The 25643-nt window shown below is 36.1% G+C and overlaps 1 protein-coding gene across 1 annotated transcript; it reads left to right on the top strand.

Annotated features, from left to right (window-relative positions):
• Positions 1 to 744: 744 nt before the first annotated feature.
• Positions 745 to 22545, top strand: actr3 (actin related protein 3). Its single transcript, XM_067409523.1, has 12 exons — positions 745 to 899; positions 1863 to 1918; positions 4890 to 5014; positions 6047 to 6157; positions 6752 to 6847; positions 8630 to 8737; positions 10288 to 10431; positions 10509 to 10682; positions 11821 to 11913; positions 13276 to 13401; positions 13495 to 13578; positions 22018 to 22545. Exons 1-12 carry the CDS (start codon positions 856 to 858, stop codon positions 22111 to 22113), a joined length of 1257 nt encoding a protein of 418 aa, XP_067265624.1. The 5' UTR covers positions 745 to 855; the 3' UTR covers positions 22114 to 22545.
• The last annotated feature ends 3098 nt before the right edge of the window (positions 22546 to 25643 follow it).

The following is a 25643-nucleotide window of genomic DNA, read 5'->3' on the forward strand; positions in this document are numbered from 1 at the left end:
ATGTCTGCAGTGTACTAGGCAGATGTCTGTAGGTTTAGTGCACGTCTGTAGTATGAAGTGCATGTCTGCAGTGTGTAGTGCACATCTGAAGTGTGCTAGGCTGATGTCTAGGGTTTAGTGTACATCCGTAGTGTGCTAGGCTGATACCTGTTGGGTGTAATGCACGCCTAGTGCACTATGTAGGCAGATGTTTGTAGGGTGTAATGCACATCCGTAGTGTGCTAGGCTGATGTCTAGGGTTTAGTGTACATCTGTAGTGTGCTAGGCAGAGATCTGTAGGGTGTAATGCACGCCTAGTGCACTAGGTAGGCAGATATATGTAGGGTGTACTGACAGGAGACAGGAATTAGTGCCCTTAAAAATCCACACACATACACACTTAAACAGTTGGCTCAAAAACAGGAAATGCAGGCAGACAAGTGGTCAAATGCAAAGACTGCAAGTGTGTGTTTTGGGACAGACCCACAAAATTACTGACACATCAACATTCAACATTGAATTTTATTGGATATTGCTATTGTTGCTTTTTCCCCCTGAGATTCACAGTTGTGCGTCGAGTGTGTGCTCGTGCTTTGACAGTATTAGGCAAAACAAACAATCTCTCCAGTAATGCACTTTGAAAAAAACAAAACAGTGTTCTTCTGGCATTTGAACAGCCACGTGTTTGATCCGCTCTGCCCCGCCCATGTCATCACCGTGTGACGCTCGCGGTCGCTCTAGGGTGCGCGCTTTCTTCTGTGATTGAATGCGGAAGTGGAAAAACGCTTCCCTTCGCGTTTCCGGGTTCCGCCTCGCGCACAAACGGAGCGACTGATCACTCGTACCGGGAGCTCACCGGCGCTTTAACCACTCGAGATGGCCGCTCGGTTACCGGCATGCGTTGTGGATTGTGGCACAGGGTGAGTAAATCAAGCAATCTGTGCGCGGCTGACGAAAACCGGCGCGAGCCGCGCGCGCACTGTCGCTCCTGCACGGATAACATTCTCCTGCTGAATGCTTATTTTCCCTTTATCAGCTGCTGTTTGGATTTTGCGATATTGGATTTTTCCAGCTCAGAGATGCGCGAGAACTGTCATGAAATCAGTTATTTGAGCATTAAATGTTATTCGAGCTGATTGTGTGATGCTGAGCTTACAGACGCGCGGAGCGGCGAAACGCGCCGCTTTAACGCTCACATAACATGTTATTTTGCGGAGCAGACCGCCTAATATGATTATATCAATGATAAAAAATTAAAATAAAAGAGTTTGAAAAGCAGGGAAATGATTGAATCTGTTGTGTTTACTTGTGCGCATGCGCACAGCTGCTTCCTCTTCCTCTACTTCCGTATTCTTGCTGCGGCCTTATATGGGCAAACACAGAAAAACACGAAATCCTTTAATATGCGTGACTTGTATTAAAATATAATGCTGGACATTCACGAATGTTTAAATGATTATAACCGCAGTTTTATGTGTGTTTTGATTCTGTGATGGTTTAATTGATCAGAACAGATCGACAGAGTTAAGATGGTTTGACATGTTGAGACATGAAACACTCTCCGAATTATGTGTGATTAATTGATTTATTAATAAATATTTTTTTTCTTAAATGCAAAAGTTGGTTCATGGCAGTGTAATTATGTTGACATCCTTCAGGAAACGAAAGCGGTTTTGATTTTAAAGGAGAATTTATTTTTGGTTTATGAACTCATTCTGAATAAAGTGCTCATCATAAAGAGATGTGAATTGTTCATTAGATATAAATTTGGCCAGTGGTGTTTGTTCAGTGTTTGATTTATTTTGATTTGCAGCTCTAAAACCTGCAGCTGCAAAATGAGAGATGAATGAATGTGAGCAATAATGTGTGTGTTTCTGTTTCAGGTACACTAAACTGGGATATGCAGGAAACACGGAACCACAGTTCATCATTCCGTCATGTGAGTGTCTGTTCTTCTGTGCTGACGTCTGTAGTGTGGAGTGCACATCTGTTTTTCACATCTGTAGTGTACTAGGCAGGCAGATGTCTGTAGTGTGTAGTGCACATCTGTTTTTCACATCTGTAGTGTACTAGGCAGGCAGATGTCTGTAGTGTGTAGTGCACATCTGTTTTTCACATCTGTAGTGTACTAGGCAGGCAGATGTCTGTAGTGTGTAGTGCACATCTGTTTTTCACATCTGTAGTGTACTAGGCAGGCAGATGTCTGTAGTGTGTAGTGCACATCTGTTTTTCACATCTGTAGTGTACTAGGCAGGCAGATGTCTGTAGTGTGTAGTGCACATCTGTTTTTCACATCTGTAGTGTACTAGGCAGGCAGATGTCTGTAGTGTGTAGTGCACATCTGTTTTTCACATCTGTAGTGTACTAGGCAGGCAGATGTCTGTAGTGTGTAGTGCACATCTGTAGTGTGCTAGACGGATGTCTGTAGGGTGTTTTGGACATCTGTAGTGTGCTAGGCTGATGTTGGTAGTGTACTAGGCAGGCAGATGTCTGTAGTGTACATCTGTAGTGTGCTAGGTTGATGTCTGTAGGGTGTAGTGTGCTAGGCAGATGTCTGTAGTGTGCATCTGTAGTGTGCTAGGTTGATGTCTGTAGGGTGTAGTGTACATCTGTAGTGCACATCTGTAGTGTGCTAGGCTGATGTTGGTAGTGTACTAGGCAGGCAGATGTCTGTAGTGTACATCTGTAGTGTGCTAGGTTGATGTCTGTAGGGTGTAGTGTGCTAGGCAGATGTCTGTATGGTGTAGTGTGCATCTGTAGTGTGCTAGGTTGATGTCTGTAGGGTGTAGTGTGCATCTGTAGTGTGCTAGGTTGATGTCTGTAGGGTGTAATGTACATCTGTAGTGTTCTAGGATTATGTTGGTAGTGTACTAGGCAGGCAGATGTCTATAGGGTGTTTTGCACTTCTGACATCTGTGTGTAGTGTACTAGACTGATGTCTATAGGGTGTTTTGCACTTCTGACATCTGTAGTGTACTAGACTGATGTCTATAGGGTGTTTTGCACTTCTGACATCTTTAGTGTACATCTGTAGTGTGCAAGGCTGATGCCTGTAGGGTGTAGTGCACGTCGGAAGTGTACTGGGCAGGCAGATGTCTGTAGGGTGTAGTGCACATCTAGTGTACTAGGCAGGCAGATGTCTGTAGGGTGTAGTGCACGTCGGTAGTGTACTAGGCAGGCAGATGTTTGTAGGGTGTAGTGCACATCTGTAGTGTACATCTATAGTGTGCTAGGCTGATGTCTGTAGGGTGTAGTGCACGTCTAGTGTATTAGGCAGGCAGATGTCGTTAGCGTGAAGTGTCCATCTGTAGTGTGCTAGGCTGATGTATGTAGGGTGTAGTCCATCTGTAGTGTGCTAGGCTGATGTATGTAGGGTGTAGTGTACATCTGTAGTGTGCTAGGCTGATGTATGTAGGGTGTAGTCCATCTGTAGTGTGCTAGGCTGATGTATGTAGGGTGTAGTCCATCTGTAGTGTGCTAGGCTGATGTATGTAGGGTGTAGTCCATCTGTAGTGTGCTAGGCTGATGTATGTAGGGTGTAGTCCATCTGTAGTGTGCTAGGCTGATGTATGTAGGGTGTAGTCCATCTGTAGTGTGCTAGGCTGATGTATGTAGGGTGTAGTCCATCTGTAGTGTGCTAGGCTGATGTATGTAGGGTGTAGTCCATCTGTAGTGTGCTAGGCTGATGTATGTAGGGTGTAGTCCATCTGTAGTGTGCTAGGCTGATGTATGTAGGGTGTAGTCCATCTGTAGTGTGCTAGGCTGATGTATGTAGGGTGTAGTCCATCTGTAGTGTGCTAGGCTGATGTATGTAGGGTGTAGTCCATCTGTAGTGTGCTAGGCTGATGTATGTAGGGTGTAGTCCATCTGTAGTGTGCTAGGCTGATGTATGTAGGGTGTAGTGTACATCTGTAGTGTGCTAGGCTGATGTATGTAGGGTGTAGTCCATCTGTAGTGTGCTAGGCTGATGTATGTAGGGTGTAGTCCATCTGTAGTGTGCTAGGCTGATGTATGTAGGGTGTAGTCCATCTGTAGTGTGCTGGGCAGGCTGATGTATGTAGGGTGTAGTCCATCTGTAGTGTGCTAGGCTGATGTATGTAGGGTGTAGTCCATCTGTAGTGTGCTAGGCTGATGTATGTAGGGTGTAGTGCACATCTGTAGTGTGCTAGGCTGATGTATGTAGGGTGTAGTCCATCTGTAGTGTGCTAGGCTGATGTATGTAGGGTGTAGTCCATCTGTAGTGTGCTAGGCTGATGTATGTAGGGTGTAGTCCATCTGTAGTGTGCTAGGCTGATGTATGTAGGGTGTAGTCAAACTGTATTGTGCTAGGCTGATGTCTGTAGGGCGTAGTGCACGTCTAGTGTATTAGGCAGGCAGATGTCGTTAGCGTGGAGTGTCCATCTGTAGTGTGCAAGGCTGATGTATGTAGGGTGTAGTGTACGAGCTTCTGACGGCTGTAGAGATGCTTTAGGAAGCTTTAAGTTTGAGTTCGTTCTCGGATAGAAGCGTCAGAAACACTGAGATGAAGGTGAATGTTTGAAAGCAGCTCCCAAAGCCAGTTTCTATCATTTTGTTTAGGCTTCTTCTATGTTTTAAGTGTTTTATTGGCGTGGAATTGCATTTTTACTTCAATCTCTAATACAATTAATTGGAAAAATAGTCATCTTTAAGATAATCCCATTTTAGTGTACTCCTGTTGGGTCAGATGTCTCTATTAGCACTGGATCTGAGTAATCACACGTGACTGGAGAGCTCATTGGCCAAAAGATGTAAAATCATCTCCCAATCTTCAACACATGCTCAAAATAATCCTGTACTCACGTCAGCGCTCAGTTCTCTCTTTACTTCCTCTTCATGTTTGACTGAAATATGATTATCTCATGCTTCCCATCATCCTTTTCTTCTGTCAGGCATCGCCATTAAGGAGTCAGCGAAGGTGGGCGACCAGGCTCAGCGGAGGATGATGAAGGGTGTGGATGACCTCGACTTCTTCATCGGAGACGAAGCCATCGATAAACCCAATTACGCCACCAAAGTGAGTAAACAGTCATGGGGAAAAAAAGTGTTTTTGTAGGTACTCTACTGTTAAAAAGTTTGGGGTCGGCAAGATTTTTTTTTTAACGTTTTAGAAAAAAGTCTCCCCAAAACTGCATTCATATGATAAAAAAATATATTAAAAATTCTGAAATATTATTACAATTTCAAATAGCTGTTATATATGTAAATATATAATAAACTATAATTTATTCCTGTGATCAAAGCTGAATTTTCAGCATCATTACTCCAGTCTTCAGTTAACAAAGTTAAAGGCACAATATGTAACTTTTCTCCACTAGAGGTCGCCTATTCAAAACAAAGGCGTAGCTTGATGAAGCTGAGAATAAAAATGAATTTGTGAGACATTCGGCGTGACCCTCACAGTGCATTATGGGTATTCTCTAGCCGTCGAGCATCGGTTGTACACTCGTTATCCCATTGTGGGATTGAATGAGTGCACTCGATAACATCCACTATGGTTTCGGACACCACTACAAATGGCCGTCCCCTCAAATGGTGCCCTATTTAAAGGGTTAGTTCACCCAAAAATGTAAATTCTGTGATTAATTACTCACCCTCATGCTGTTTCACACCCGTAAGACCTTCATTCATCTTCAGAACACAAATTAAGATATTTTTGATGAAATCCGATGGCTCAGTGAGGCCTGAGTAATGATATTTCCTCTCTCAAGATCCATTAATGCACTAAAAACATATTTAAATCAGTTCATGTGAGTACAGTGGTTCAATATTAATATTATAAAGCCACGAGAATATTTTTGGTGCGCCAAAAAAAACTAAATAACGACTTATATAGTGATGGCCGATTTCAAAACACTGCTTCAGGAAGCTTCAGAGCGTTATGAATCAGCGGTTTTATTTATCTCCTGTGTAACTTGTAACTGCTCATGCTATGAAATTAGCTTTTAGTTGATCACAACCGTGAAGACGAAGCTCTGAGAATCCGTTAGAAAGCGTGCGGTTCCTCCAGACGCGTACATGATCTCTGAGCCTGTGTCTGTCTCCTCAGTGGCCCATACGGCACGGGATCGTGGAGGACTGGGATCTGATGGAGAGGTTTATGGAGCAGGTGATCTTCAAGTACCTGAGGGCCGAACCCGAGGACCATTACTTCCTACTGGTGAGTAAACCTCAACTTAAAGTGCTCATGTGATGATCTTGTCCTTCATGACATGTGATGCAAGGAATCTTTTCCATGTTATTCAGGGTATTTGTCCTAACCAGCCTCGACGACGATACGTGATTAATCTGTTTTAGAAATGTTTTTTATTTCTGCAGCGTAGTGGCTGGAAAAACATGCAAACTGACATGATAATCTCAGATAATGTTTGTTAAAAGCATCTAATGTGAGGTTGAATATAAGCTTTTTTAGCCACAATGGATAATCTCCTCAGATCTTGTAAATTAATTACAGAAAATAAGAACATTCAAACTGTTAACAAACAAGTCTATTCTATGACAAAGAGAGACTCCGCCCACAAGCTCTTCTGATTGGCTGTAATTTCTCAAAACAAGTCTCGTAATCGAAGAAATGGAGACCATTTCAAATAGAATCGCATTGCGGCTGGTTAGGACGAAACCTTTGATTAACATGGAAAAGACAGCTTTTATCGTGTGATGTGTCTGGTTAGAACAAGGTGTAACTCTACTAGAGCAACTAAGTCGTTCATTTAGACCAGCGCATCACTTCCTGCTGTTGGTTTCTCTGTTGCAGACTGAACCACCTTTAAACACTCCAGAAAACCGCGAGTACACGGCCGAGATCATGTTTGAGTCCTTTAATGTGCCGGGGCTGTACATCGCTGTGCAGGTATACACACACACACACACACTTGAGCTGCAATCGAGAATCACAATTTTTTTTGTTTCAATAGAAATCACAATAGAAAGCACAATTCTCCCATGATTCTGTATAGACAACAAAACAAGATAATTTACTAGAGGTTCAGACAAAATGTTAATTGCTTCCGTCTATTTAAAATGTCAAAAATGAGTGAATGATTCAATGACTCACTCATAAAGACTTCACTTGTTTCATCACTGGATGAATCTGCATTTTTAAATGAATCTCTTGAATGAATGATTCCTTATTCATACTTTTTTTTTAACAGTCACTTGTCGCCACCTACTGGCATACCAATGTAATTGACAATCTTTATTTGAAGAGTCAAGTTAAGGTGATTTACTCTACTTTGATCTAGGGATGTGCAACGATTAATCGTTTGCAAAATAAAAGTCTGTTTACGTTATATGTGTGTGTTCTGTGTATAATAATTATGTATATATAAATACACACACATACATGTATAAATTTAAGAAATAAATGCATGTTTAAATAAATATATATATTTATATATATTTTATATTACATATAAATATAAATATTTTATATATAAATTTAACATTTTTCTTAAATATATACATGTATGTGTCTGTATTTATATATACATAATTATTATACACAGAACACACACATATATTACAAAAACACAGACTAATCGATGAATCGTTGCACATCCCTAGACATCAGTGTTTATATCTGAACTAAAAACTTTTATCCAGTACTTCTGTGATCATTTGAATTATTGCAAGACAGAAATAATGATACCGTGTGGTTGAAAAGAGTGTTTGTGAAGCTGTTTCATATCTATACATAACGGCTCTCTGGATCAGAACGCAGATCTGAATGTTCACTGTGATCCTACTTGTCAAAGCTTAAATAGACAGAGCTGAATCATTGTCATTTAGGAATAAGATCACAAGTTCAAGTTCGGTTTATTTCTAGAGCACGTTTAAAAACAGCTATAGGCCAACCAAAGTGATATACAACAATAATAAACAAGAATACACAAATTAAAACGGTTAAAAAAAAACAGCAGAAAAGGGAAGAAAGTTGAATAAAGGACAAAATGACATACTAAAAGCCAAAGAGAAAAGATGAGTTTTAAGGCAAGATTTGAACTCTGATGAAGTTAGGAAGATTGTTCCAAAGTGAAGTAGGTTTGTCAGATAAGAAGGTGCTAGATAATTTAAAGATTTATACACAAGTTGTAAGATTTTATACTCAATTCTGTAATGGGTATGCAACCAATGTAGGGCTCTCAGAAGGGGCGTAACGTCATCTAATTTTTTTTTATGTCTCTTCAGAAATCTAGCTGTAGCAATATGGACTACTTGTAGTCGAGAAGCTTGGGTCTTTGAGAGGCCATAATAGAGGAAGTTGCAATAGTTCAGCTGAGATGTAATGAAGACATGGATTGCAGCCTCTAAAAGGAAAGATTTGATTTTAGAAAGAGAACGAAGACAGAAAAAAACTTGAACCTACAATAGAAGAGCACAGTTGTTTTTCCTAGTTACTGGCAGGTAGATTTGCATATCCTCAGCGTAACGATGCTTCTTAAAACTGAACCCAAAGGAAGTAGATATAGAGAGAAAAGAGTGGGTGCTAAAATAAAACTCAGAGGCACACCACAAATTAGATTGCCTAAAGAGGAAGTGTTTGAATTGAGACAAATAATCGTGCAGCTTACACACACAAACATGTCAGTGTTTAGTTTGGCTGATTTTGTGTGTGTGTGTGTGTGTTTGTCAGGCTGTTTTGGCTCTAGCAGCATCATGGACGTCTCGGCAGGTGGGTGAGCGAACACTGACAGGAACCGTCATCGACAGCGGAGACGGAGTTACTCACGTCATTCCAGTGGTACGTCACACACACACATTACAGAACAACCATCTCATTTTAACTTCTGTCCACTTCAACAACGTTTGACTCGTGTCAGTCCTGAGAGCTGGAATATCGAGTGCCGGTATTCTGTAATATGATATCATGGTAATGAACACGCACAATATTGTTATCATGGACTAATTCTAGAATCTTTATTACAATTTTGTTTCCATTTTTAGAATGCTTTTTCCCTCTAAGCATTCTAAAAATGGAAAGATGATTGATAAACAAACAAACAAACAAGTATTTGGTGTTTATCAAATTTATTTTCAAAAATTTGTTTACATTGAAACTTTTGCATTTGTAATCTGAAATAAAACATGCCAGAAATTCTTTATTGTTCTTTATATTTAATCAGTTTAAAACATTTGTTTACTTGATATATTTTTATTGTGTATTGTTTTACTGCATTTAAGTCTTTAACATTCATTTTATTTTATATGAAAAAAAAAATGAAACTTGTTCTTAAAAGGACAACACTTAATTTAATATCATTGTAAAAGTTTTAGCAATTATAATGACACAATGCAAAAAAATTGTTCTTCTTTTTGTGTTGTTTTCCAGTACAAATATCTAAACATTCTTAAATCAAGATACATTTACTGGAGAAGCAAAATGACTGAAGATAGGTCTTGTTCAATGAAAAATGAATCAAAATTGAGTTGTAAACCCAAATAAGTTGGCAAAACTCAAACATTTAAGGCAATCACTTAATTTGAGCATTTATTCTTCCTTTTCAAGTGCCATGGGCAATGCATGTTGGGAAATCCCAGCCCTTTTTCATCCGTTGAACTTAAGTTCATCTAAATTAAAATAAATAATTTCATAAAACTCAAAACCATGAAACAATTCAGTTTACTTAAAATATATCAGTTCTGTGAACTTGAAAGAAAAAGAAAGTGCTAAATACTCATAAAAGTTAATTATTAATTAAGTTTATAATTGATGTTTGTCCTACTCAAACCAATTAATTATTTTGAACGTTAACAAATATCTTTCAGTAGAGTAAGAAAAATAATTTTACTTTCCCTTTGAATTAAGTTTATTATTCTGACCTTGTTGACAAATATTTTTACTTTTTAGCATAAACTCACTTTATTTTGATGTATTTTTCAGAAAACAAGGCTTAATATCTTCAGTAATTTTGCTTCTCCAGTAAATGTATCTTGATTAGGGCTGTCAATCGTGATTAATCGTATACAAAATAAATGTTTGAGTTTGCATAATATATGTGGGTGTACTGTGTGTAATTATGTATATATAAATACACTCAAATTAATGTTTATTAAAGTATATATTTAAGAGAAATATGAAATATTCACTTTTTGCAGTGAATGAAAATTTGATACCGTCACATGACTTTCGTGTGGTTACTGCCGCCAAAATGCGTTCAGCCGTGTTATTTTGATGTGTGTCTGTCTGAGCAGCGGTTTGTTTCCTGCTGTGTTTTGATCCTGTTGAAGTCGATCTACAGAATACAACAGAGCAGGAACGTTAAAAAGTCTCTGCTTTGATTGGATTGACAGGCAGAGGGCTACGTGATCGGCAGCTGCATCAAACACATTCCCATCGCGGGCCGGGACATCACGTATTTCACGCAGCAGTTACTGAGGGAGAGAGAGGTGGGAATCCCGCCAGAGCAGTCGCTGGAGACCGCCAAAGCTGTCAAGGTGAGTGTGAACATGTTTGTGATGATCACACAAGCGTCTCGTCCTCCAGACTCTGAACGTGTCTGTCTGGCATGCAGGAGCGCTTCAGTTACGTCTGTCCCGACCTGGTGAAGGAGTTCAACAAGTACGACACAGACGGGTCCAAATGGATCAAGCAGTACACCGGCATCAACGCCATCAGCAAGAAAGAGTTCACGATCGACGTGGGATACGAGCGCTTCCTGGGACCTGAGATCTTCTTTCATCCTGAGGTTTGCACATGCGACATGTTTCTATTATTGCAATTAAAGACTAAGAACACTATAGGTTTGCGTACTAATATCTAGGGATATATCGGCCACAATATCGGTATCGGCCGATATATGTTCAATGTTATCATTATCGGCCCGATAAGAAAATTTGGCCGATATATTAAAGCCGATAAATAATGGATTATTTCCTTCAGATGTGCACTGTACACCATGATGGTTTTGAATTGCTTGAAATATGATTGAAAATCACTTCAAAAAGGAAAATACTGTTAAGTGCAACATGTGCAAGCGCAAGTTTGTCATATAAGATACATCATTTTATAATCGTGTGTTTGGGACATGGCTTTTAATGATTAGACTTTTTTGTTTTTGTAATCAGGCTCTCAAAATGATATAAAAATATCAGTCAATATATCGGTTATCGGCTTTCAAATATAAAGAATTATCGGTATCGGCCAAAAATTTTCATATCAGTGTATCCCTGAATTAATAAATTTTGTCAATTTCAGTCATACAGGAGAGGCCAAAAGTGATGTCCTGTCTTGGAAAATTGACATCTTTATCTTTATTCAAATATTATTCAAAATATGTTAAAGATTTTCTAAGCATATTGCATGGAGTCCATTGTTTTATTTCTGGTGATAACATCATTTTTATCCAGGCTGTCATGCAAAGGAATTATGAACACAAGGGAGAACACAGTGAGCTTTTTGCTTTTCTATGCATTTTTTGCACAGTAAAATAAAACCTGTGGCTGTAGTTTGCCTTTTTTGCAAAAGAATTTTGTCAGATAAATACCTTAACCAAGTTTAGTGTTTTGTTCTTCCCTCATATTTAAAATATTTTTAAAAAATATAGAACATTTTCCTCATATTTTGATGGTTTAATCGAAGTTGTAGGGTCATTATAAACAAATATCTCCTCTGAACATCACTTTTGGCCACTACTGTAGGTACATATTGAATAAAACATGGCTTGAGCATATTAACATGTTTGATGATAAGCAGTATTAAGTCCTTGTTTAATTTTTTTAAGGGGGGAGTTGTTCTGTTGGGACATACAGTATTAATTTTTTTCTTAAAAAATGTCTTAAAAATAGTCCCCAAACTGCAGCTTCACACACTGTTTCCTCTTTCAGTTCGCTAATCCAGACTTCACTCAGCCCATCTCTGAGGTTGTCGATGAGGTCATTCAGAACTGTCCAATCGACGTGCGCCGTCCGCTCTATAAGGTCAGTAATGTTTCTCTGTGCTGATTGTGCGGGTCTTTAAAAATTCTTAATTCACCTTTCCACAAATAAAGGCCTTAAAAAGGTCTTAAATCAGAGCAAAAAGTCTTAAATTTTTGGTATTACACTGCAAAAAATATATCAAATATCTAAACATTCTTAAATCAAGAAACATTTACTGGAGAAGCAAAATGGCTGAAGATATTAAGTCTTGTTTTCTGAGAAATTGAACAAAATTAAGAGTTTACACAAATATCTGTCAATTGGGTATGATTTCCTTTTAAATAGATTTTTTTCTGACCCCACTTGCAGATATTTGTTCTTGTTTTAATTATAAACTTGCTTCATTTAGAAAACAAGACTTAATATCTTATGTCATTTTGTATGCTGATTTAAGAATGTTTAGATATTTCTACTGGAAAAGAAGACAATATTGAGGAATCATTTTTTGCATTATGATCAGAAGGTACAGTAAAAGTTTCTGTATATTGCCTAGGAGCAGAGGTATTCAAGCCTTCAGCTGTTTCTTTTTAATTAAATTAATTACAAAGTAATTGGAGATCTGTTGGAAGTATTTTCAACCTGTAAGGTGTTGCTATTACAATATAATGTCATGTGTTTCTCCCTAGACGTTTACATTTAGAGAAGATTTTGATTTATTCCCTAAAATGTATTTTATTGGTCTTAAAAAGGTCTTTATAAAGTCTATCATTATAAAACGTGCAGAAACCCTGATATTGACATGTTCCCTTCACTTTATTCCTTAAGTTTTCATTACTTGGTCTTAAAAAGGTATTTATAATGTATTAAGTCTGTCATTAAACTGCAAAAAATGATATTTTTCCTTCAGTATTTTTGTCTTGTTTTCCAGTAAAAATATCTAGACATTCTTAAATCAAGATAAAGTTACTTGAGAAGTAAAATGACGTAAATATTAAGTTTTTTTTTTTTCTGAAAAATGTATTAAAATGGAATCTGTTTGTTTAAAACAAGAACAAATATCTGCCAATTGGGCCAGAAAAATAATCTTGATTTCCCTTCGAATTAAGTGTGTTTTTCTGACCCCACTGGCAGATATTTGTTCTTGTTTTAAACACTTAATCACTCAATTTTGACTTTTTATAAAACAAGATGTAATATTTTAAAGGGATAGTTCACCCAAAAATTGAAATTCTGTCATCATTTACTCACCCTTAAGTTGCTCCACAGAAATGTATTCAGGTTTGGAACAACTTAAGGGTGAGTAAATGATTGGGAAAATTGAATTATCCCTCTAAGTCATTTTGCTTCTCCAATAATTTAGATAGATGTACAAGACAGAAACACTGAAGAAAAACACATTTGAACGCGTGTCCTCTTTTGCAGAACATCGTTCTCTCGGGCGGCTCCACCATGTTCCGTGACTTCGGCCGCCGCCTGCAGAGAGACCTGAAGAGAACAGTCGATGCTCGTCTGAAGCTCAGCGAGGAGCTCAGTGGGGGAAAACTCAAGGTCCCGTTTAAAGATCAACATCAGCGTCAGTGCATTTAGAATGAGAAATGACCCAAACTCAATATCTGCTCTGCATCTCTTCTGCTCTCACAGCCTAAACCAATCGACGTTCAGGTCATCACCCATCACATGCAGCGATACGCCGTGTGGTTTGGAGGATCCATGCTGGCGTCGACTGTAAGTCGCACAGACACACACACACACACTAGTTTTGGTGAAATATTGATATATTGAAAAATAAATTACTCAGCCATTGTGTATAATGCATTATAAAGGTGTTCATAATGTACACTTTAATGCATTGTCTTTTGATAAATAATTTTAACCAAAGTTAAATGCATTATAATATTTGCAGATTCCTTGTTACATCTGAAATTGGTTGTTTGTCACGTGTTTTAATGCATTATACTTTTTAAAGTATTATAACTGTGGTTACAATTATTCGAGACCATACAAGGCATTATATGGTGCATAATTAATGCATTAAAAATACTTTTATAATGCATTTTCTAAAGACTTAAAGTGCTTCTGCCAAGATGAAAGAACAAGTTCAAACTAGTTGAACATTTAAGGGATAAAGTACAGTCATGCTGCTTATTATTAATAATTATGAGGACGAGAGGCATTGGTTTGAGATGAAACTGTTCTGAAATCTTCCCTGTTTATTAGCCTAATAATCTAATACAGTGTAAAACAATTGTTGGGGAAATAAGATAAACGCAGCAACAATATTACTATTAATACGAAAGTCCGCTGTTTTCATTAATTTCAATACAATCGATAAATATAACAGAGATGCAAAATGGCAGCAGCTGGCAGTCCGTGGTGAGACATGAAAGATGTGCAGATACCCGGATGGGCGGTATATTATTCAGCGTTTCTGTTGATGATGGTTGTTAATAATATATGACGTTACACAAATATTATAATGCATTTAACTTTGGTTACTATTATTTATTAAAAGATATAATGCATTAAAACATACATTATGAATACCTTTTATAATGCATTATAATGGCCAAGTAAAGTGTTACCAATATTTCAACAAAAATAGTATAAGTAAACATGTAATAAGGTACCCAGATGGGCGTTATGTTATTTAGCATTGCTATAGACGACTGTTGTAATTAGGGAATAACACATCTCGGAATGTTGCAACTGACCAATCAGAATTCAGAGAGGTATTCCCCAGAGCCTTATAATAAAAGGAAAATAAGTTGGGGCCAATGACAGAACCCTGAGGAACCTCACAAGTGACAGGCACTGTTGCTGAAACAAAGTAACCATTTTTCACTGAGAACGCTCTATTTGTAAGATAAGATGTATTTGCATATCCAGTCATTCCCGATTCAAGGATGAGCATATAAAAAATATCTTTTACTCACAATTTCTGCCCAGTAAAATAATAATAAAATAAAAATATATATTTGTTATAAAAAATTTTTTTTTTTTTTTTTTTTTTTTTTTTTTGAAAAATTGAATTTCCAAAGCTTTTCCAGAAATCAGACTTTTGAAGTGAGGTTGCTCATATATCCAAGTTTCCCTGGGCCCTCATTTATCAATGGTGCGTACGGACAGATTTGTGCGTTGTGAGTGCGTAAGAACAGTTTCGCGCAAAGTGTGGGATTCACCAACTTGTACTTAAACGTAGAAATGTGTGTAAATATAAGCACACCTCTGAGCATGCTTACGCAGATAATCTAGTGGTAGAATAGTGACACTACACACAAAAATCATTTAAGAGTGTCACAGTATGCATTAAGCAATCCACATGTCCTGTATTTCCTTTATTTATAAAACACTCAATTTATCAATTGTCTAGTTTTACACACAGTGCGTAATTGGTGTCACTGTAAAACAAACAACAACAACAACAACAAAAAAATTATGGTTAAGTAAATAATACAGAAAAACACAAACAAAACAAATGCAAGATATTTAGTAGTACTCAATTTAAGCTTGTAGAAATTACAGTGTAAACATCAACATTATAAAATTAAGTTAAACTACTCAACTTTTCTGATACTGGTGTTCCCATCATGCTCTGGGCCTTGAATAATTAATGAGGTAAATTTTTTGCTGTTTTCCAGCTGTTTTTACACTGTTTTATCATTGCTTTTGTGGTTAGGTTTAGTAACTTATCATTTTGTGACATTTGGAGCTCATTTTCTACTCAAAATGCCACAATCACACTCAAAAATGTTCCATCGAATGTTACCGTCATTGTGTGTTGTGTACCAAGTATTGAGGTCTCTGTGTTCAACTATAGCATTACTTTTAATGTGTAGATATGATGTCTACACAATATCTTTCATATTATCTGCCTAGATGTTTCTAAGTAAAAGCATACACGTCAGCAGCATGGTTTCATTCAGTTATATTGTTTTGTGTAAAAAGTATTGCAAGAGAGTTTTAAACTTTAACTTTTTACTGATAAAATTAAAGTTACTTATAATATTACTTATCTTAGCTAAGTAGAGTAACTTAAACCCATATTTGAAATTTACTTAAATAGTTTATGTGTGCAAAAACTTAAGTAAAAATTAAGTAAACTTTATTTTATTTTATCTTGCATTATTGGAAGACTTTGCAAACAATGCGCTCCAGAGAGCACGTTTTCCAAGATCATGCTGATCTGCTTGGCAAGAGCTCTCTTTGCTATTATTGCGGTGAGGAAAAAACACAATCACGTGACTTTTAAAGGGAAGTTTTGTCACCATATATGGTTCATTGGAAGCGTTTCCGAATGCTAATGACCTTGAACGTGAACGAGCATGGCCCTTACGCACATGTGGGATTTATCAACAATGATCGCTTACTCATGGGCACAAGAACTGCGTGTGCACGTTTGATAAATGCGGATTTTCTTGTACTTAGGCACATTCTAAATTTCATTCGTTGGACAAAATATAGAACCTTTTCTACGCAATGTTGATAAATGAGGGCCCAGGAACTTCAGAGACAAAAAACACAAACTATTGCCTTTTTCCCCCTCTTACATATTTTAGTAATTGTTACGTGCTTAAAGTTGTTCAGTGGAATGACCGCAACATTTAAATGAGATACAACTGTTGAGGCGTGGGGAGGAACAAACCAAACAACAAGGGAAACAATTAATATCCGATATTTATTAACACGGTAGAGATAAGTCAACAAGTAAGACATAAACAAAGTAAAAGTAAGGAAAGAACGAGGATGTCGCCAAAGAAAAGAAATAATCAGAACAAAACCCACTAACTAGCGCCCACGCCCCTAAACTAACTACCAAAAATAAAATGTAAAAACAAAACCGAAAACTTCGGCGCGGCGCCTTAACTAAACTCCACTAAATAAATAAACAAAAATACAGGGAAGGCGAGCACCCGCATTATAACTAACATTAGTTGCTAGCTGACACGCACTATGCGGAATTCACCGTGGTCAGTGAGGTTGATGTTATCTCTGAGCTGTCCGCAGCAAAAGGTTTCATTATCGGTCAACCCCTCGGTTGACAGACAATGACTTCACGCCAGAATTCGAATGCGTTCAAACATTTCGCACGAGAGACTTGTCTGCAGGAGAAGGGTTTCATTATTTGTCAACCACTCGATTGACAGATAATGACTTCACGCCAGATTTCGAGTGGACTCAAACATTTAACAGAAGACTTGTATCACTCTCTAACGCCGTCAGCTTAACTATTACACAGAAACAAACAACCAGATACTGTCTCAATGAACCACAGACTAAATAAACAGTTCGCAAACACAAAGAATGACTGGCTCTGGCTCGACAAGCGTGAGTGAGGTCCAAGCCCAAACGCTCACTGCAGGTGGAATGCCGCCGAAGCCTTTTAAATGATCAGCCACCTGCAGATTGGCAGAACGCTGGTTGGGACGTCAGAGCGTCATGACGTCACCAAGATGAGCCCCGCTTTACCGTCAACCTAAAACTCGACAGACAGATAAGAAAGAGAGAGAGAGAGAGAGAAAAAAAAAAACTAAAACAAAATACAAAAACATACGTGGAACGTAACAGTAATCATCACAGATTAACAATGAAATTTTAAACGCTCAAAATTCATCCTGTGAAAACATTTGAAATTGTTACAATGGAAATGATGCTTTCAAACCTCAAATTTGGAGCACAACTTGTTAGACGTGGCTTTGATTTTCTAGCAATTTAGTCAACTACAGTGGCATGAAAAAGTATGTGAACCCCTTGCAGAATCTGTGCAAATGAGAATTATTTTAATAAAATAAGAGGGATAATAAAAAATGCATGTTATTTTTTGTTTAGTACTGTCCTGAGTAAGATATTTTACATAAAAGATGTTTGCATTTAGTTCACAAGACAAAACAATAGCTGAATTTATTAAAATAACCCCATTCATAAGTATGTGAAGCATTGATTCTCAATGTGGTCACCTGATGATCCACGACTGTTTTTGTGTTTTGTGATGGTTGTTCATGAGTCTCTTGTTTGTCCTGAGCAGTTAAACTGATGAATCTGCAGGAGCCGGAGGATTTTTCTGAAGAACAGAGCTCAGTTTTCAAGCAGTTTTGCATATTTGAACCCTTTCCAGCAGTGACTGTGTGATTTTGAGATCTGTGTTTTCATACTGAGGACGACTGAGGGACTCAAACTCAACTATTAAAAAAGGTTCAAACATTCACTGATGCTCCAGAAGGAAACACGATGCATTAAGAGTCGGGGGGTGAAAACTTTTGAACAGGATGAAGATGTCACAATTTCTTTTATTTTGTTTAAATATCATTTAGTACTGCCCTTCAGAACCAACAGAAGATACTCTTGTTTCCCGGCAGAAACATTAAGTACAATTTACTTTGATATTTCAATTCAAAAGTTTTCACCCCCGACTCTTAATGCATCGTGTTTCCTTCTGGAGCATCAGTGAATGTTTGAACCTTTTTTAATAGTTGAGTTTGAGTCCCTCAGTTGTCCTCAGTGTGAAAACACAGATCTCAAAATCACACAGTCACTGCTGGAAAGGGTTCAAATATGCAAAAATGCTTGAAAACTGATGAATCTGCAGGAGCTGGAGGATTTTTCTGAAGAACAGAGCTCAGTTTAACTGCTCAGAACAAACAAGAGACTCATGAACAACCATCACAAAACACAAAAACAGTCGTGGATCATCAGGTGACCACACACAGTATTGAGAATCAATGCTTCACATACTTATGAATGGGGTTATTTAATAAATTCAGCTATTGTTTTGTCTAAATGCAAACATCTTTTATGTCAAATATCTTACTCAGGACAGTACTAAACAAAAAATAACATGCATTTTTTATTATCCCTCTTATTTTATTAAAATAATTCTCATTTTCACAGATTCTGCAAGGGGTTCACATACTTTTTCATGCCATTGTATATATTTTGTATAAAATGTTTAGTTCAGTACTTTTTTACACTTGAAATTTCATCCATATCCTGCTTTTAAAAAATTCCAAAGCCTTCATGAATTCTAGGCATTTCAGTTCAAATCTAAGCTCTGCTGGTTTTAACAGGTTAATGCTTGATTTTCTGACTTGAAATCACATCATCTAGTGAGTGACCATCTGAGAGTGTCTGCTTTCAAGGACTCGGAATCAGACTTTCCTTGATCATCGAGGTTACGGTTCATAGTGCTGTGGAACATGTTACACATTCACATATAGAGACATTTGTATGAATAACAGCCTCTTTTATTGCACAAGTCAGAGAGAAACCGAGCCGCTGTCTGCTGGCCTTATAATAATTAATCAATTAAAACGTCCTGTCTGTGAATCACTGTTCACTGGAGCGTCTCTGTGAGAACTCAATTACACTGATGTTTAATAATGACCCTCATTACATTCACGCTGCGGGATGTTAAATCAGGGGGTCCTTAAAGTCTTCATTTCAGTTTGATCAAATTTAAGGCCATAAAAAGCCATTTCAAGAGGCCTTAAATTTGGGAATGGAAAAACAGGAATTGTAATGTGGCTTAATGTGATTGATTTTTAAACTGCAAAATGTGATTTAATTAAATGAGTGCACAGCATGTTTGAAAATTAAGTTTAATTTGGCTGGTGGGTCAAAAGTAGCTAACGTGCATTTTTAAAATCGAAACAGTTAGGAAATTTATATATATATAATATATATATAAATTGTTTTTGAACGGAGTCTCTTCTGCTCACCATGGCTGCATTTATTTGTTCAAAAACCAGCACTATTGTGAAATATTATTAGTTTAAAATAAGTTTTCTATGTGAATATATAGTAAAGTAATTTATTCCTCTGATCAAAGCTGAATTTTCAGCATCATTACTCCAGTCTTCAGTGTCACATGATCCTTCAGAAATCATTCTAATATGATTTGCTGCTCAGGATATAATTCCAATAATAATAATGATTAATAATTAATTAATTTGATTATTTTCCATGTTGAAAACAATTGTTCATTTTATTTTTTCAGGATTCTTTACGGAAGAGGATTAGGGCCAAGCAATAATAAAAAAATAAAACCATCTCGAGATTAAAGTTGTTAAATTTCGAGAAAAAACTCGTTAAATTTCAAGAAAAAAGTTGAAATAAAATGTTGAGAATAAAGTCGTTAAATTACGAGAACAAACTCGTTAAATTTAGAGAACAAATTCGTTCAATTATGAGAAAAATTTTTATTTCGAGAAAAAAGTCGAGATAAAATGTTGAGAATAATCTCATTAAATTACAAGAAAAAAGGCACTAAATTACGAGAACAAATTCGTTAAATTACGAGAATAACTTAAAATGTTGAGAATAAAGTCATTAAATTAACTAAGTTATTCTCGTAATTTAACGAATTTGTTCTCGTAATTTAGTGCCTTTTTTCTCGTAATTTAATGAGATTATTCTCAACATTTTATCTCGACTTTATTCTCGAAATAAAACATTTTTCTCATAATTGAACAACTTTTTTCTCGTAATTTAACGAGTTTATTCTCAACATTTTATCTCGACTTTTTTCTCGTAATTTAATGACTTTATTCTCAACATTTTATCTCAACTTTTTTCTCAATTTAATGATTTTTTTTCTCATAATTTAACGAGTTTATTCTCAACATTTTATCTCTACTTTTTTCTTGAAATTTAACAACTTTAATCTCGAGATGGTTTTATTTTTTTATTATTGCTTGGCCCTAATCCTCTTCCGTAATTCTTTGATGAATATAAAGTTAAAAAAACAAAAAACAAAAAAAAAAACAGCATTTATTTGAAATAAAATCTTTTGTACACAACAAAATCCCCAGAGTTAAATCAACTCTGCTCAGAGAACATATGATCCCTCTCTACATATAGTTAAAATAACACTGAAGCAGAGTTAAAGTTAATGAGATAAAACAACTCTACAAACAGCATATTATCAGATCTTGAGAGATTTAATGTCTTTTATCTTCAGTTGAGTTCATCGTAGGTTGTGGCTGGAAGTCAGTTGAAGTTCTTGTGTTTCTCTTTGTGATTCTGCTTGTTAACAGCAGGTGTTCATCACTAATGCTTAATCATAACTTAATTATCTCATTAACTTTAACACTATATAGAGAGGGACTATATGTACTCGGAGCAGTGTTGATTTAACTCTGGGAATTTTGCTGCATTACTGTCACTTTTGATCAATTTAATGTGTCCATGCTGAACGAAAGCATTAATTTCTATAAGAAAACACAAACACTGACCCCCAAACTTTTGAAAAGTAGTTTATATATAATATTTTAAATGAAAATAAATAATAATTTATCATTTTGACGTAATAAAAAAATATTAAAGGCTAAAATGTGAGGTTTATCATCTTTTTTTTGTTTGTGTTTTTTTTTAACATTTTTCACATTTTAGTATGTTACACTGATCTACATTGCTCCGCTCATATGGTATTAATTTTATTTGTGCAGGTTAGGGCTGTTCAACGATAATCATGATTATCGTGTACAAAATAAGAGTCTGCGTTTACTCAATATATGTGTGTTTGTTTTGTTTATAACTATGTATATATAAATAAACATACATTCATATATATGTTTAAGTAAAATATCTTATATTTCTATAAAAATATTTACATTTATATATAATATAAATATATATAAAAAATATATATTTATACATGCATGCATATATTTCTTAAATATATACATGTGTGTGTGTGTATTTATATATGCATAATAATTATACACAAAACACATATATTACGTAAACACAGACTTTTATTTTGTACACGATAATCATGATTATCGTTGAACAGCCCTAGTGCAGGTCTTAAAGGTGCTGTATGTAATAATTTCCATGTGTTAATAACTTTTTTTAATTGACAGTGTGTGAACAGCTTGTAACGAAACTTTAAAATAATAAATAAAAAACTTCCAAGGTTGTCTATGAAAGCCTGTGCTAAAAAGAATTTTGCCGTGAGTATTTTGGGACCTTGAATCACATTCAGTCTCTTGTACGAGCAGCAAGTTTCTGGCTGCAGTTCACTTAACGGCCACCGGTGTCGCTAATAACTAGGGGGTTTCTGAATTCTACATATAGAAAAAAAGCTTTTTATAAAAAAAGCTCTTAAAAAAACTTTTCAGATACCCTAAAACACAAAATTTGACATTTTGAATGTCTGTTTCTTTTCAGCCGGAGTTCTACCAGGTGTGTCACACCAAGAAGGACTACGAAGAGATCGGCCCGAGCATCTGCCGCCACAACCCTGTGTTCGGCGTCATGTCCTAAACTATCACACACACGCACACATACACACTTATGGGATGGTAGGGTACAGAAATGAGAAATACTTTTTCTATTGTTGGTCCCCTCAGAGTAGACATGTGTCCGACGGTGAAAAGACCCGACTGCTGGAAACATACGAACATAAGTTTTTGTTGATTTTTATCCCATTGTAAGCAGCTTCAGTCTTCAGTGAATGTGTGACGGCATGTAACTGAACTCAGATTGATGATGATAACTGGACCGGCATCATTATTGTCTTTGAGGTGTAAAGAATCACATGTTGAACTGTGTGTACGGCTCCATCCTGTCCTTTATTTTAATGTTTTATGACCCTCGACCCCTACCACATTAAAGCAAAGTGTTTCCTGCTCTACTTTGATACTTGCTTTCAATCTCTCACATTTGTGACTAAAAGAAAACTTTAAAAAAAAATCCCATATACTGGATTTTCTTTGTCTCTCTTTCTTTCTTCATGGCATTTTAGATACTCAACTGCTTTTACCTTCAGATGTCATTTATTCATGATTGCAGACCAGTCATCTGAACATGTGCTTGAGTGGAATGATGATTGTGCCAGTATTAGCTTGTTTTGATAAAGGCAGATGACACATGGGTGGGATTTATAAGTGTAATGGTGAAACATTCCAATAAAAGCTCATGGTTTCTAATGAACAGGCTCACAGGTGCGTTTGTGATGTGCGTCAGTGTGTTTTCGGGTGAGTAAATGATGACAGTTTTCATTTTTGTGTGAACTATCCCTTTAATAAGGTCTCAAAATGTAACCAAAAAACTTTATTCATGGAATTTAATTCTGAAATGTTTTTGTTGGATGTCCATCTAACATTTTTAAAATGTTAAATGAATAGTTCGCCCACAAAAGGAAAATTCTGTCATCAATTATCCTCATGTCATTCCAAAACCATAAGACTTTCATTCATCTTTGGAACACAAATGAAGATCTTTTTAATGAAATCTGAGAGATTTCTGTTTTCTCCATTGACAGGTTTGCAACTACCAGTTCATAAGGAGATAAAACTAATCCATAATTATTAAGCAGTTAAGTCCAAATTTTCAAAAGAAACATGATTGCTTTATAAAGTGTGATGAACAGATTTAATTTAAGCTTTTACATATTGAGAATTTAAATTTTTATGTGAACTATCATTTTAAGTGTGTTGTAATAGACCTTTTTCACATTTCCGTGTTTCTCAGAAGCGGAAATCGTCATAGTTAGGTAAACTTTTATAGCAGTGAACTATAAATGTAGAAGACTACATTAAATATATTTTTTGTTTCCATTTTTATGCAAATAGCAAAAAGAAAAACTTCACAACAGTGTTCACAACTTTCAAAAAGAGGGAAAAGATAGAGAGCGATTGATAAGTCAGAAGAGAGAAACATTTATTTTTTACCGTCACTCCCATAGCCAAATTAGAAACATGGAAGCCAGTTTCCGCCACTAAATAAAAAAAATAAAAACAGTAATTGCGACTTTTTATCTCAGAATTATTTTTTTCTTGCAATTATGTGATACAAAGTCACAATTCTGAGATATAAACTCACAATTGCATGATATAAAGTCACAATTCTGACATAAACTCACAATTGTGTGATATAAAGTCACAATTCTGAGATATAAACTCACAATTGCGTGATATGAAGTCACAATTCTGAGATATAAACTCACAACTGCATGATATAAAGTCACAATTCTGACTTTTTTTCTCAGTTGCAAAGTCACAAATCCCGAGATAAACTCACAATTGCATGATATAGTCACAATTCTGAGATAAACTCACAATTTGCGTGATATAAATTCTGACTTTTTCTCGCAACTTTTTACTTTTCACACAATTGTGAGTTTATATCTCAGAATTGTGACTATATCACGCAATTGTGAGAAAAAAAATCAGAATTGTGAGGAAAAAAGTCACAATTCTGAGATATAAACTTAGAATTGTGTGACATTAAAGTCACAATTCTGACTTTTCCTCACAATTCAGATTTTGTTTCTCGCCATTGTGTGTTATAAAGTCAATTCTGAGATATAAACTCACAATTGCTTGATATAAAGTCACAATTCAGATTTTTTTCTCGCAATTGCATGATATAGTCACAATTCTGACCCTCAATTCTGACTTTTTTTTTCTCGCAATTCTGACTTTTTCTCGCAATTGCGAATTTATATCTCAGAATTATGACTTTATATCACGCAATTGCGAGAAAAACGTCAGAATTCTGAGATAAAAAGTCGCTCGCAATTACTGTTTTTATTTTTTTATTTAGTGGCGGAAACGGGCTTCCATAGAAACACTCTCAAAGCAGCGTTAACTATTTTTTATTTTTTATTTTTTTTGTAGTTTGATGCAAATGTAATATTAATACTAAATATAGTATTATAAATGTACATACATTTAAAAAAAATATATAAAAAAAACTTCAGAATTTACGATTTTGATGAAGTTAAAACCGTCATCAACTGTTATTTCTAGATGACAACACACGTGACGTTCTACTCGGTGCTGGTCACATAAGAACACATTAAAATAAACGCTTTTCCATTTTAAATACATATTCCATGTAATCATTATCATATTTAAATACATTCAGCTTATTATCAGGCTTATTTTAATGATCTTAGTAAATCGGACTGAATCTGACTCTCGCGAGAGGTTAATTTGATTCTGCTACATGTTTTTACGCGATCGACCGTTGGCATCAGGTTCGCGCGCGCGGTCGCGGATTCTCTGAATTTGTCAAACCGAATAAAATCATTCTTGTAACTGTTCATTAACTAACTAACTAACTAACTAACTAACTCGCCTCATGAAAACCGATGAGCAGAGTTTACACCCGCCTATGTTAACTTAAGCACATGGAACGTTGGTTAGAGATGAACTGTATGAAAGCAGATCTCAGTGAGTTTCAATGACTCCAATCGGTCTTTGTCAGGTGACGTCACACTCGTGAAAACCGAAGTGCATTATGGGTGTCGCCGCCATTTCTGAGGTATCCAAACAATCTCTGTATCAGTGCAGAGTTATTTCTTCTTTAGCTACTTTTCATTGTAAAAATGGCACACTTTTGTTGTGTGAAAAGCTGCAATAATATGTCCCACGATAGAAAATGTCAAAAACTTTACTACGAGATTAGATTTAGTCGGTTTCCTACTTGAAAAAAGGCTGTACGGAGAGTATGTAGAAGCAATAACAGAGGCGCCGGATCGCATGGGTTGCCGCGGTGATCGCAAAACATCACTTTCGTCAAGATATCTCCATTCATGTATGTTTGCTTTCTACATTTCACAAAGGTAAGTTAGAGGTTTCTGTTTTCTAAAGTAGAAAACGTTATAGCAACGCATTGTTTTGGATTGTATGTGCTATGAAACAAGTCAATTTAAACTGAATCCCTTTACTTGAATATGTCTACATTTTTTTCTTAATTTTGCTACAGCATTTTTATACTTAAGGTACGACATTTTTGCTCTGTATCCATATACTGATTCTTATTTTCTGACTACTTTTTACAGCTGT

Source organism: Chanodichthys erythropterus, chromosome 14 (assembly GCF_024489055.1).
Source record: "Chanodichthys erythropterus isolate Z2021 chromosome 14, ASM2448905v1, whole genome shotgun sequence".
Taxonomy (NCBI): Eukaryota; Metazoa; Chordata; class Actinopteri; order Cypriniformes; family Xenocyprididae; genus Chanodichthys; species Chanodichthys erythropterus.